The sequence below is a fragment of the Numenius arquata genome, chromosome 7 (genome assembly GCF_964106895.1).
Source record: "Numenius arquata chromosome 7, bNumArq3.hap1.1, whole genome shotgun sequence".
NCBI classification, from domain to species: Eukaryota; Metazoa; Chordata; class Aves; order Charadriiformes; family Scolopacidae; genus Numenius; species Numenius arquata.
The window spans coordinates 39,611,197-39,625,457 of NC_133582.1; the positions used below are offsets into that span (position 1 = coordinate 39,611,197).

At 40.0% G+C, this 14,261-nt stretch overlaps 1 protein-coding gene across 18 annotated transcripts in view; it reads left to right on the forward strand.

Annotated features, from left to right (window-relative positions):
* The window catches only part of CLASP2 (cytoplasmic linker associated protein 2), a 154,986-nt gene that overhangs the window by 14,746 nt on the left and 125,979 nt on the right, over nucleotides 1–14,261 (forward strand). For all 18 annotated transcript variants that reach the window (XM_074151128.1, XM_074151133.1, XM_074151134.1 and 15 more), the window contains exon 3: nucleotides 11,377–11,480. In XM_074151128.1, the coding sequence (XP_074007229.1) occupies nucleotides 11,377–11,480 (104 nt within the window). The remainder of the gene's footprint in view (nucleotides 1–11,376; nucleotides 11,481–14,261) is intronic.

Sequence of the window (14,261 nt, forward strand, 5' to 3'; positions counted from 1 at the left end):
GATTTGATTTATATTTTAGTGGTGTGTAGAACTTAAAATTACAGCAATTTTATTAAAGGTTGGAAAGTTTTTTCACTACTTCTGTTTTTTTTTTTTTTTTTCTTGTGTGAATTATTTGAGAGTAGTTTGACAACACAATGTTTTCTGTCCCATTATTTGAGTAGTTTGAGATTATGAGCAAACTGGAGATTTAAGTTTCAGTACTCAATAGCATTTATATTTTAAAAAACCAAAAAGAGTGCTGGCACTGGGTGACCGTCAGACGTGTAGCTAATAGACAATAGACATCTGAAGCTGTGTATTTCAGAAGTACTTTTTGAAGAAGCTGAGTAGCAGTGCCTTCAACTGAAATTGGTCTTCTGAGTGTCTCCAGAACCAAGACCTGTACGGTGCACTATGCTGAATCTGCGAATCATTGTTGTGCATGATCAGCTTTTATAGAAAGCTTAACAGATACCGAAATGTTAGTCTCAGTAAAGGCTGAAAACTGTCTTTATTTTAGATGACTTTTTTAAGAGTGATTTATAGTATGAATGTGCTTCAGCTGGTAGCTGTCTCTCCAAGTCTTATCGCAAGATTTGGGTAACTTTCTGGTTTTTGTCATTGAAGCAGTAATACAAAAACTTCATTGTAAAAGTCTGGGAATGTGAATAGTCCAGGCTTTATGAGAATAATTAAAAGCATACTGGTGAGCAAGAAAAATGCTTCCTTCAACAAAACTTAAAGAACCAGCAGTTTCCCAAATGGTGTTCTGTTGACTCCACAGATTTGGCATCTCATGTAATCCAAGAATGACCCTGGTAAGTCAGACCAAAGACTCCTGTCTGACAGCGATCCGTTTGCAGATGCCTGAGAAGAAAGTAAGGACAGGACAAACGTGCAGTGGTAACTCCTTCAGTCTGACCCCCGTGCTGTCAGTAGTCTTACAGTTTAGGGCCAGCTGGAGGCAGATGGTATCTTCAGTGTCTCCCCTGTCACCCAGTTTTCCTTCAGCTCTATCTGGTTTGTTTTAGAACCCACACAGACCTTTGGCTTCTACAGTGTTCTGTTGTAATGCTTAATTATGTGAAACTCTGGTTTTGGACTGGCTGCCTGATAACTTGATGCTTGCTAGATCTTGTGTTAGAGGTGAGACATTGTTTCTTAGCTTCTTGACCGCCGGTCTTCATTTTATGGATCTCTTCTGTGCCCCTCCTCTGCAATCCTTTATCCCTCCCCATCCCGGGTAAGACTCCCGGTCTAATTGTTTCTTGTATACATGTGGTTCCACAGTTCTTATTGTTCTTGTTTCCGCTTTTGGTGCCTTTCTGTTGTAGTGCTTTCCAGTGGAGGAAGCCATAGCAGCACGGATGCAGCATGTGTTTATAGTGGCATATTTCTGTTTGATTTTATTATGTCATCGATTACTTCCATAATTATTGATAATCTTTATTATATTGCTGCTTCCTGAAAATCGACCTAATATATTTGTGAGACCGTCTGCTGTAACAACCTGTTTGCTGTGCAGTGACAGTGGATGTAGGGTCCACTCTCCAGGGTGTTGTCTCTTCCTCCATGCCTTTATCTTTATGGTACTTTCCTTCCTGTGAGACCTGTTCTTAAGAACTATGTGCAAATCCAACTACACTCTGTTAGCCAAGTTACATTCTGCAGAAAGTTAGTTCTTTCTAACTCAGAGAGCTGAGTTACCTCTTACAAGTTTGAGGTACCACTTCTTTCTATAAAAGCTATATTGTCTTTTCTGTGCCATAGCTGACTCTGTGTACTGACTATACGTATAGCGAGTTCTTTACAGATGCCAGAAGAAAGAAGAACCATGGAATCATTTGGGTTGGAAAAGGCCTTGAAGATCATCTAATCCAACTGTTAGATTGGCCAAGTCCACCACCAAACTATGTCTTTAAGCACCACATCTACAGGTCTCTGAAATTCCTCCAGGGGTGGTGACTCAACTGCTTCCCTGGGCAGCCTGTTCCAGGGTTCAATAACACTTTCAGTAAAGAAACTTTTCCTTGGTCTCTTCTCCCAAGTAACAGGTGATAAGACACCTATAGGTGAAGTGGTTGAGGCATCATCCCTGGAGGTATTTAAAAGCTGGGTTGACATAGTGCTTAGAGACATGGTTTAGTGATGGGGGTTTTTATCAGAGTTAGGTTGATGGTTGGACTAGATGATCTGAAAGGTCCCTTCCAACCTGAACAATTCTATGATTCTGTGACAAGAGGAAATGGCCTCAGGTTGCACCAGGGGAGGTTCAGATTGGATATTAGGAAAAATGTTTACACTGAAAGGGTTATCAAGCGTTGGAGTGGGCTGCCCGGGAAAGTGGTGGAATCATCATCCCTGGAGGTATTTAACAGATGGGTTGACATAGTGCTTAGCAATATGGTTTGGTGATGGTTTTTGTCAGTGTTAGGTTGATGGTTGGACTCGATCTTTAAGATCTCTTCCAACATAGACAATTCTGTGATTATCTGCGAACTGCCATTTTAACTTTTTTTCTTTTGTATCTTGGTTATGCCCAGTTGAGTTATTGTTTGATGTGAACCTAGTTAATGAGGTGGGTAATTATGCATCGCAAATTTGCAATTCGTACAGGTGATACGAGGAGAAAATAAAGATCATGGTATGAAGCATGAAAACGTTGGGAAATTTGGAAGCAAAATGCTCCAACTAAGTAATGAGCCCCACAAGAAGTCACAGTAGTATTTTATATAGTAGGTATTGGTCTGTTATGGTATAGTCTGTTTTGATCAAATAAATGTGACTATAATTTTTCGAAGGCAAGTGTAATAGAACTTTTCCAGGCAATTTAATTATTACTTTAAAATATTCTAAATGTTGTTAACTTCTCATTTATTGTAATTAGTTATTGCATGCCCACTGAAGATCAGCTTTGCACCATGAATTTAGTGAAGGAAGATACATATGTGTAAGACCTACCGGCTGTTTCTGCCTTTTTAAAAATACAAAGAATCCTATTTTCTGGGTGAAATTTCAGTTTTATAGCTGTGTTTTGTCATAAAATACCTGGAACCTTAAATGTGTTTTTGTTCTTAATAAAGAGCACTTCATTTTTGTGACCCTGAGATGTTTTTATTCATGATTCACAACTCATTAAGTGATGGAAATATAATAGCGTATTACTCAACTGTAACATGGCAAAACATTACTTTTTTTCCCCCAGTTTAATTTCCCGTTCAGTTATAATGGGGATAGATTTCCTTAAGTGCAGAGAAAAATAATGTGACTTATTATTCACCCCCATAAGCATTACAGGCTTTTTGCTAAGAAGAAAAAAACAGGAATGCTTTGTTATTATTTCCATCTTTACAGCCTGCATATATGCCATAAATTCGATTTGGGCAAAATCAGGACAATAGTTGTAGGACAGATGCTTTCCAATATTCTGAAGAGCATGTGAGCAGTCTTTGTATTGAAGTATAATGCCTGATAAGAGACTTTATTCAGTTTCCTAGGCAACAATCTAATGTTGCGGTAACTTTTTTTCCAAGGTGTTATCCTTTTATGATTAATCACATTGCACACTCTCTGCAGCTGGCACCAGTGTTCTGGGAACTCGGACATTGGAATTTGGAATCTTTCTTTTTTTTTTTTACTACTTTCAGTGAAGATGCTTGGAAATACTTTGGAAGCAATAAATATCAGGGTATCTGTAAGTTCCTAAGACTGCTGTATTCTGGAAAAAATAAAGCAGGTTAAGGAGTGTTTAAGTGTTACATCTTTTAGTATTTAAAACTACTGCTTGTTCTGTGATTAAAAGAGATTATGTAAGAGAACTTAATTACCCTGTCACAATCTCTTTTCCCAGGTGATGGCATTAATTATTGAAATATTATATATCAGGAAGAAAAGAGAATATTAGCATTATGGGCAAATGTGACTGGATGATAGAGTTTCTGGGAAAGGTCTCTACTTGCAGTTTTGTTTTCTAAGATGAGTGAATGCTATTTTGGCCTCTTGTTGTTGCCAAGGATATGGGAAAAGAAAAAGTGTAATAAAGGTATATGGAATCTGTTTTGGTTTTCATGTGGTGTTATATCACGATGTACTTTTCTGCATATACTGAGCTGTCTGTTAGTCTATGATATAATTATATATTGTCATTCACTTTCACATACAATCTTACAAGATGTTGCAAAATATACTTCTTACTTGCAAATTACAGGAAAGATACTTGATACTTATTTAAGTCCAAACACAGATACACATATTTATTTATGTGCAAATCTGAATATAGATACACATTTTACACATGAAACCCCTGTATGTAAATGTGTGCATATGGGTAACAGCAGTTTCAAATTCTTCTTACAGTAAAAAGAAACCAGTGGGCAAAAGTAATATTGAAAGATAGTTGTAGTGCCATATACTAAGATGTGAAACCGATTTGAAGTGTTTAAATTCTTTCCCAGGTGGCTTCTACAAGTGGTGAAAGAACCTTTAAATTAGACTCTTCAGAATAATTTAAATGCTCTTTCAGATTTATTGTCATAATTAAGCATGCAGATATGTTGGCTGATGTATTTTAAAGCAGTTGTAAGGACTTGCAGCGTGCGCTTATCTTTTGATTGAATTTGGATTTAAAAGCATTTGGTATAAGAATTTAGGAATACTTGTATAAGTGTCACCCAGGTTCTTAATTATTGCTTTTTCTCTTGTTTAGTGATTGAAACTTTTGAATGGAAAAGACTTAAATGTGCAGTTTAATTAAGACTCTTCAAAAAGTGTTTTTAATGGAGAAATGCTTTCTTCAACACCGTAAAAATCAAGAATTGTTTTAGCATGAGCTACCATGGATTTATAGCATGTAGAAAAATACTGGATGTTCAGGTTTTAGGGACTGACTGCTTTTTATTCTTATTTTTCATTATTAATTTAATTTACATGGTGAGACTAATGGCATGTCATAGTGTGGGACTCCAGATTACAAATGCTTGCAGAACACCTAACCGTAAAACCTGGAATAATTTAAGTTGGAAGGGACCTTCAAGATCATCTGACCCACGTCTCTGGATGGTGAACCTCAGATGTTAGAGAAAATTTTGAAATTAAATGAAATTTAACTGAAATTGCAGTCCTGAGTAGCATTCTCTAAGCAATTGTGCTTCAGCAGGGGAGTTGGACTAGATGATCTCTACAGTCCCTTCCAACTCTAAAAAAAATTCAGTGAAATTCAGTAAACCAAATAATTCAGGAAATTGAATTGCTCAGATAATAGAAAGCAAGCTTTTCCATTTATGTGAGAGAAATCTTGTCTCAAAGGTACCTTGTTGCATCTAAGTGAGAGTCAGGTGTTTGCCAGGTACTGCCTTTTTAGTTTATTGCGTATTGACCTCAGGAAAAGCTGTGTTGGGTATGTGTTGTAGCATTTTCTTAAACAATGAAATGCTGACTATTTCAGACTTTTTTTTTTTTTTTTTGGAAAAGGCTTTTAGAGAAGACTCCATTATTTGTATTTTTTTCTCCAGAATAGTTGTTTTGAATTGCTTTTATATTTTCCAATTTAACAAAAAGATGAACTTCCCGCAACATCTCAGAAAATCCTGTTCTTTGATTCCCTCTATAGTTAATGATCATAGCTGATCTAAGCTGTGACTTCTTTTGTCTTGGTGACAGTTTCTCAAAAACTTTAGTGTAAAAACAAAACAAAAAAACCCCCACCAAACAAAAAAAGCCAACCTAAAAAAAAAACCCAACCAAAAAACAACCAGAGCAAAACCCCAACAAAACAAACAAAAAAACCCCACCCTGTGCAACCTTTTTAAGCTTTTTATGTCCTGGCTGACTAGCACCAGAATTTATTTGTAGTAGGAATTAATTTTACCTGCAGTGGTTCACGCCAGAGTGACAGGCTGTGATTTAGAGTCTCGTCTTCTTGCTGTCTGTGGACACTTTGCTGTATGACATCTACAAGTGCGGTGCCATTAAGTAAGAGCAGAGAAATCCTAGCCTGCCTTGGTTTCTGTTTGCTTCTAATTAATCCTAGTTCTGTAAAAATGTAGCCTAGAGCTACAAAATTTTAGGAGATGACATGAACATTTGTTGTCTACCTTCTGGTTTTCTCTCCGGTCTTCTTGAAACTTTTTGGACTTGAAGGCTTTCTTCTCGTGTTTCCTGAGACTGAGACCCTGACAGATTCATGGATGTATAGTATTAAAAAGAAAATAAGAAGTTTGGTTTTTCCCACTGCTACTGGTGATGAAGACTATATCTCATTAACGCTATTTTTAGTTGGCTCCTGGAGAGATGTAAAGAAGCACGTTAAGGTCTGAGATGGCTTTTGATTAAACTTTACTGTGGGCTGGACTTTATCTCAAAGAGAGGAGTGGTGAGGCCCTCTCTGAGAGCCTGCTAATGATTTTTTTGCGTAGTAGTAGCCCTTGGCCAAGTGGGTCTGTCAGGCCAGCCCTGTTGCTGGCCCCGTAGGAGCCTCTGTGGGATTCCTTTCTCTCCCATGCGTCTGAGCTGGAAGAACTGAGACTGCTGTAATTGCAGAGGCAGCAGTTTCCCTCCCTCCTCTCTAAGGGCAGCTCTTTAATGCTGTTGCCTGAGCTGGCGAGGTTTCTAAGAAGACTAGGAAGATATTGCTGCCTGGATCTCATCTGTTTCTGTCCTCAAAGCCTTTTCTTTAAATGTCTAAGACAAGCAGTTAGGCTTTTTAGTAACGTAATTTTTGCCAACACCGATGTTGTTTCCTTGGTAAAGATTCTTATTTGCTTGATGCTTTTTTAGAAGTCTTTGCAGTAGAGCAGACCTGGACTACCTGGAGGGGGTTCATAGAAACGGGTAGGTGTGAGAAGGTGTGTGTAAAGTGAGTGCTTACAAAGAGCAGGTATAAGTGGTCAAGAGAGAAGGAATAGAGAGGGAGCTGTAAGCAATAATACAAACTGCAAAGCTCCGTATTTGTGTTGTAAGAGAAGGAATTCTTGTTAAAGTTTAACAAAAGGAAATTGTTTGTGCTACCTGTGGCATTCCTTGCTGCAGGGGGTCATGCAGTTAAGCTGCTCGGGATTTTTAAAAATACATTGTGTACCATTCTAGGCGTTGATTTCTGTGGTTTCCTTGTTTATCCTCTTCAGTCCTGGTAGAGGAAATAAATATTTAATCTCTCAAGGCTGTGCTCTGACTCTCTAGGTTGGTTTTGGTCTTACGTCTTGCATCTACTGCCCACCTAGTGGTGATGAAATCATTATGTGACTTTGTAGAAATGAATTTTTATTTAGGTTTACCGAGCCAAGAGAAGGAAAACAAACAATGGAAAAGAAACTGATGGGATAATAAGATCTGTTAGGGATATGATAGAAAGGTAGCTATTCTGCAATTAGAAAGGGAAAAGGTATAAATAGCAGCTCTGATGGAAATAGCAGGTCAGTTTAAGGTAGATCCGGTAGAATTAAAGTGTGCTGTAGTGTTTTTTGTTTGTTTTTTTTTTTTTACTGAGGCTTCTAAGTTCTCTTCAATAATCAAAATGTTTGAAATCGTGGTATAGCAATGTAGAAATCTTAACAGGAAAAGCTCAGGAGTGGCTGGTAGTGATGGGAAACTTTGACAATATGCTAAAATGTGGCAAAAAGGCAAATTGAATGGGGTACAGTGCTTCTTGGCTCGGCAAGAAATGACCAGCAACTGCAAAGGGAATCAGCGTCTCCTAAATTTAGTGTAATGTTTCTCTGCATATCAGCAGAAATAAATAAAAGGAAGAAAGTTACCATATGTTATTAGGTTTTCCCAAATCCCTTTGAAATAATTCAAGAAACTAGGCAACAGAAGGAGTAAGATGGATAAGGTTAATGTAAAACAGCAGCAGAGGGTGAATCGATACCGAATGTGACAAATAATATATATCACTGGGTAACTTGTTAGGAGACCACCACTTTGAATACTGCCTTCATGCGTGGTCCTACTTCTCCTTCCTCACCGTTCTTCTAACTCCAACATCTAATTGAGATTGTTGAGCTCGCAGACTGATGCCAGGCACAACCAAAGGCACGTATTTGCACAGCAGCATAAAGAAGGATGCTGATTTGATAATGCTGATAAGGAGTCATAGAAAACTTAAAGTGTCAGCCAAAATGATTGTTTGGTTGTTTTCAGAATGAAGATTGGGGGGGTGGGGAGGGAAAGCATTGTTCTTAGTGATGTGTTTTCTGCTCATCCATTCTTTCGGATGTAGTAGCGCTCTAATCTGCTAAAGCGGAGACTTGGTTTTTGGTGAAGAGTGTTCTTCTATTGTGAGTGTGACTTCAGCTGTTCCCAGTAGGGATAGAAACCTGCCTAAAGCTGGCCAAGGTAAAAATCTTTTCGTAAAACCTTAGTGCACAGACAACTAGCAGATGCTTCCTAAGGTGCCAAAACCTCCCCGGGCTGTTCTTGTTGGCTCAGTTCCAACATACCTCTTAGCTCCTGCTTTTAATTGACGTGTGTGTGTATCATCTTGAATGTCTGAGTATGTCCTCAGTTCACCTCGTAAACAGGCAAATACTGCTTTGGCCTTAGGTGAGGTTTCTTATGAGCACTCAAAGTATCGTGTGCTCTGTGATTTTTTTGACTGGGCAGGACTAGAGGGGGGCAAGGAGAGGCCAGGAGGCTTGGGGTAGGGAAAAGAGAAGGGTAATCAACAAAACAGGATGCTGGGATGGACTTGGGTGTCTCAAACGTGGTCAGAATTTGTAGGCAGGGAAGTGTGTTTCCCACTCATTCATAGAAGGGACAGCTAACACAATTCAGCTGTTTTACTCTATAGCTTTCACTAGACTTGTCTTAACCTTTGGAGAAAAAGCGATGAAGGCATTAGGAATTCAAATTGAAATCTGCTTGGAGGAGATCCCCTTCTGGTTGTTGAGTGTTCTGAAACTTCTCAAGAGGCAACCAACTTCAAATAACTTCCTGTTTGAGCTTATTCTGAAAGAGAAGGTGGTCTACCAAACTGAAAACCAGCTGGTGGTTGCCAGCATTCAGCAGCCTAATTTCGTTTCTCTTATGCAAACAGAGTATTTCACGCCTTACGTGGGGTCTTACAGAAACTTGAGATTTGGGGGGGTGGGGAAGGGATCAAGCCTGCAGAGATTTGGGCCCTTTAACAGCTCCCGCAGCGGGTTGTCCCTCTGTCAGAGCTCTGCGAGTGACAAAGGCTGGCGTGTCCTGGAATCTGCAGGCTGTGTCATCGCTTCGTTTAACTCCATGACCTCACCTCTGTTCAGCGGCTTCCAGTAGCTGTTCTCTGTGTTTGCCTTGGTGATTTGAGTGGAGCCCTGGTATCTGCCGCTCCGTCAACTGACTCAGCCTGCTAATGAGGCACAGAGGAGCCGTGTTTCCCGCAGGACTGGCACTCGTTTGTGTTTCCCTCCGCGGGAATAAGCTTCTCTGTCGGCTGTGTTTGTTTCCCTCTCCGCAAAGCAAGACTTGCCTTCAGCTGCCCAACAGCCAGGTTGATGTAGCAGACCTCACCAATAACGTATGGTGTGGGTAAAATATGTACCCTACGTATTTTATATGCTACAAAATACATAGTGCGTAAAGTGCTGAAAATAATCATGAAAAATACTGTTGAGAAGAAAAATGTAATCAGTAAGTATGTAGGTGATTGGAAATTTAAGGGAGAGGTCAGCTGTGTAGTCCCAAAATTCATCATCGTAGAATGGTTTGGGTTGGAAGGGACCTCAAAGATCATCCAGTTCCAACCCCCCTGCCATGGGCAAGGACACCTCCCACCAGACCAGGTTGCTCCATCCAACCTCAGCTTGAACACCTCCAGGGATGGTACCTCTACAACTTCTCTGGGCATCCTGTTCCAGTGCCTCACTTCTGTGTTCACAAAATGGAAAAACACCCCACCAAACAACACAAAACAAACACACACACCCCCCAACAAAACAACACCAAAACCCTCAAACTAAAAAAAAAACCACAAACCCCAAACACTCGTCTTTAAAATGTAGAGGGAAGACAATAATTTATTCAGAGGAGAAAGGGAAGAGAAGATAGATGAAAAATGCTAAAACTTGATAATGGGAGTGAAAGATATCAGTGAAATATCCAGATCCAGTAGAATTAAATATTCAGATTAGGACGATTAGCAAGTGTTCAGATACAGCAGGAAGGGAAATTCACACTTCGGCAGTGCGTTTGTCCAGGAGTAACCGTGGTACAGAAGTGGTTGCTGGTTTTAATGTAGGAACAGAGGACTTGAGGAGACCTCCCGAGTTACTGATTCTGTTCCCTTTCTTTTGCTGGCAATGCTATTGTATAGTTATTGCTATAAAATCATTAAGTACTTTTAAAATTCTTTCAGAGTTCCCGTTGAAAAAATAGGGCGATACAGTTATTTCTTCCGTGAATAGAATAGGAAAATTAATTTTTTAGCAGTCGACAGCTGAGAGAGATCAAGCAGCAACTGTAAAATACTCTGTGGTGTTCAGAGGTGTAACACCAAACCCAGCAAAAGGTGATTTTCGCTGTTACTGTGTCTCTTTTTTTTTTTGGTGCAAAATGAGCAAGCCTCCAAAAGACTCAAGGTAAACATTCTGCTGGTTTTAAAAGTTTGCAATATGTGGCATGCTAATTGCAAATTTAGCCCCAGCTTAACTAGATTGCAGGAGCAGAAGGATGGGCTGGTTGGGGATTGTGGTTTGCGTTTGTTCAGATAACTTTCCTAAATATTGTAACTTTCATTTGTTTATCACTTGAAATGATAAACTTCTCTCTGGATAAGCAAGCGAAAAGAATTGGCAGGTCTTTTCACTTTGAGAAAGTTCTGGTTTTTAGGATGTGAAGTCATCAGCTATCGTGCAATTTAGTTAAATACTATTTGAGGACACTTGTTTAAAAATAGTAACTTTTACCGATACTTTTACTGAAGTAACGCAGAGTTTCCAGAAGATGGACTGTGTGAATAGGAGGATTTAAAACTTAAAAAATTTCAAGAACTTCTAAAAATTTTAAAAAAAATCCCCTGATTTTGAAATAGTCCTTTTTTCCTGTTCCTGTTCTTTCCCACTCACCAGGCCCAGTATTATTTGTCAGAAAAGCTAGATATTCAGAAGCTACTGGCGTACTTTTTGAAGATGAAATTGTAGTCATTCATAAAGGTTTTAAGATGGGACGCTCTCTTGCATTTTAGCCTGTTGGAAGATAGTTTTCTTCATTTTCAGTCCAATGTATTTGTTGTTAATCTTGTAACATACTCAAAAATACATTTGAGACTTTAAAATATTTTGACCAACTTAAAATCAGCTTTTATTTTTTGAATGAGATGTATCTTAAATCTGTTTCAGGAAGCATCCTTAAGTATTAGAAGACCTTCATTGAGTGTTTAATATTTTTTTTTCTTTTTTTTTTTTCTCTTGCCTGTAGTTCTCCTGCCTTTGATAGATCGTATGGGAGATGCCAAAGACCAAGTTCGAGAGCAAGCACAGAACCTTATATTGAAATTGATGGAGGAAGCAGCACCGCCCATGGTATGATCACTTCATGTAGATTCAGATTTAGGCTTCCAGTGAGCTTATGACTTATGCATGAGCTTGACTTTGAATACATCACAATGTTATGGTGACTGTTAATGGTGTAAATCAGATGTTCTTAATGGATTGACACTGATGTATTGATCAGCTAGAGATGAAAATCTGGCACTGTTCAATTCCGCAGTTTTTGCATATTGTACTTAAATTCTGAGTAGATGTTTTCATGCAATGTGGCAGGACTTTGTTAATTAAACCATGTTTGAAACATCCTCCTGGGTTTGAGTTTGCATAATGGGAATAAATAAATCTATTTAGCTCGGAATTTATTTTTAAGTTAGCTTTATACTTGAGCACATAGGAGTAGTCACAGTTGAGGTGGGGCGTTCTAACTTCAAAAATCTGGCTTTCTCGGTGTGACGAGCATGCTGTGTGAACCTTGCCCAAACTGAGGTGGGGATAAGTTGCCCTCTGACTTACTACCTTAGATTGAAGTTTGAGTTAAGCAAACCACCTCACAGTTTTTACCCTCACGTGGCTTCCAGGTGCTAAATCTTAGATTTCTACTCTGTGAGTCTGAAAAATGTAGGATTGTTGAACAGGATTATATTGTTTGAGCAACGATGTTACTGGGAACTCTGAGGACCCTGGTTGTCAGTAGGAACTTACTAGTTTGAGTTTTTAATTTCTGAAGAAAATCTGAGTTTTAAGTGCCGAAGTTAATAGGGAACATCTTATTTTTTTGTGAACAAAAATGAAGTTCTTTTACGTGATAAATCCTGGCTTTGTTAATTCATAGATACAGGTTCGAATGTTTGTACTCAGGGAGTTAGATTTTGCAGACTTGATCTGCAGTGCGGAAATTGTTCTTGATTGTTTTGTTTGCCTGATAGGAAAAATAAGTAGCACGTTAGGCAACTATAGGAACACATTTATCTCCTTTCCAACATGTGGCATTTTCTCACATGATTTAGTCACAGGTCTGACTGGGATATAGGCATCAAAGTCTAGTAGTGTCATCCACAAAGATAGACCCTTACCTTTTCATGAGACCTAGTTTTGATTGTGTTCCTTGACAAAGAGGCATTACAGCATTTTATGCAAGCCTAAGTGCAAGTAGTTTGTGAGTGACATGTTCCAGTGCCCAGGATGCTCCTAAGTACCTGGGATGCAGACCTGAAAGTACACCTGCCTCTGTAGTGATGGCATTTGGATAAGTGCACAGCAGAGCATCTTGGAGACGCCTTCATTTGAACAATTTCTGATACAGAACGTGGTGGTAGTTGCTTCATGCTAGGCCCTCGTTGGTCCATCTTTCAGTTTCTGAAGTGTTGCTAGGCTGGACACTGAGGTGGTAGAAGGAAGCTTCCAACCCCTTTGAACCTAACTCAGTATCAAAAGGAATACTGATGCTGATGATACAAAAACTGCTGACGATACAAAACTTGGAGGGGTGGCTGACACAGCAGAAGGCTGTGATGCTGTACAGTGAGACCTGGACAGGCTGGAGAGTTGGGCAGACAAGAACCTGATGAAATTCAACAAGGGCAAGTGTAGGGTGCTGCACCCGGGGAGGAATAACCCCCTGCCCCAGTACAGGTTGGGGGCTGACCTGCTGGAGAGCAGCTCTGAGGAGAAAGACCTGGGAGTCCTGGTGGACAACAGGATGGCCACGAACCAGCAATGTGTCCTTGTGGCCAAGAAGGCCAATGGCATCCTGGGGTGCATCAGGAAGACTGTGGGCCAGCAGGTGGAGGGAGGTCATCCTCCCCCTCTACTCTGCCCTGGGGAGGCCCCATCTGGAGCACTGAGTCCAGTTCTGGGCTCCCCAGTTCAAGAAGGACAGGGAACTGCTGGAGAAGGTACAGCAGAGGGCTACAGAGATGATGAGGGGCCTGGAGCATCTCTCTTAAGAGGAAAGGCTGAGGGACTTGGGTCTTTTTAGTCTGAAGAAGAGAAGACTGAGGGGGGATCTGATCGACGCCTATAAATACTTAAAGGGTGGGTGTCAGGAGGATGGGGCCAGTCTTTTTTCAGTGGTGCCCAGGGACAGGACAAGAGGCACAAACTTGAACATAAGAAGTTCCATCTAAATATGAGGAGGAACGTTTTTCCTGTGAGGGTGGCAGAGCCCTGGAAGAGGCTGCCCAGGGAGGTGGTGGAGTCTCTGTCTCTGGAGACATTCCAAACCCACCTGGACATGTTCCTGTGCAACCTGCTGTGGGTGGACCTGCTTTGGCAGGGGTTTGGACTAGATGATCTCCAGAGGTCCCTTCCAACCCCATATCATTCTGTGATTCTGTGATACAAGGTCCATGGAGTCCGAGGGACAGTGTGTATAAGTAAGAGAAGGTATGGGTCTTCTGGTAACTCCCTTTTGGCAGAAGAAACCTTCCTTCAGCTGTCTGCTCTAGAACAGTTTATGTATCATTAAATATTTGGATGAAAAGCAGCAGTCATCCTCACTGCAGGGACCAAACCAGACAAGTCTTTCCTGTACCTCCAACACTGAAATACAGAGTTTTGTGCTCCCCTTGCTGCAGAGAAATGTCCCTTTGGAAGAGTTGGGTAGAATAATTTTTTGGCGATAAGTCCTGTAAGTCTCTTTCCAATCAACTCATCTTGTCTGTTCTGGTGTGTTTTTGAAAAATATTTAATTTTTCCTGTTGTCAATTCCCTTTTCTTGTTTTAAATATGTTTGGTTTTCTGTTTGTTTATTTTGGTGTGGGTTTTTTGTGAGTGGGAACTAGATGTAGCTGTTTATGGGCAAGAAAGCATAAA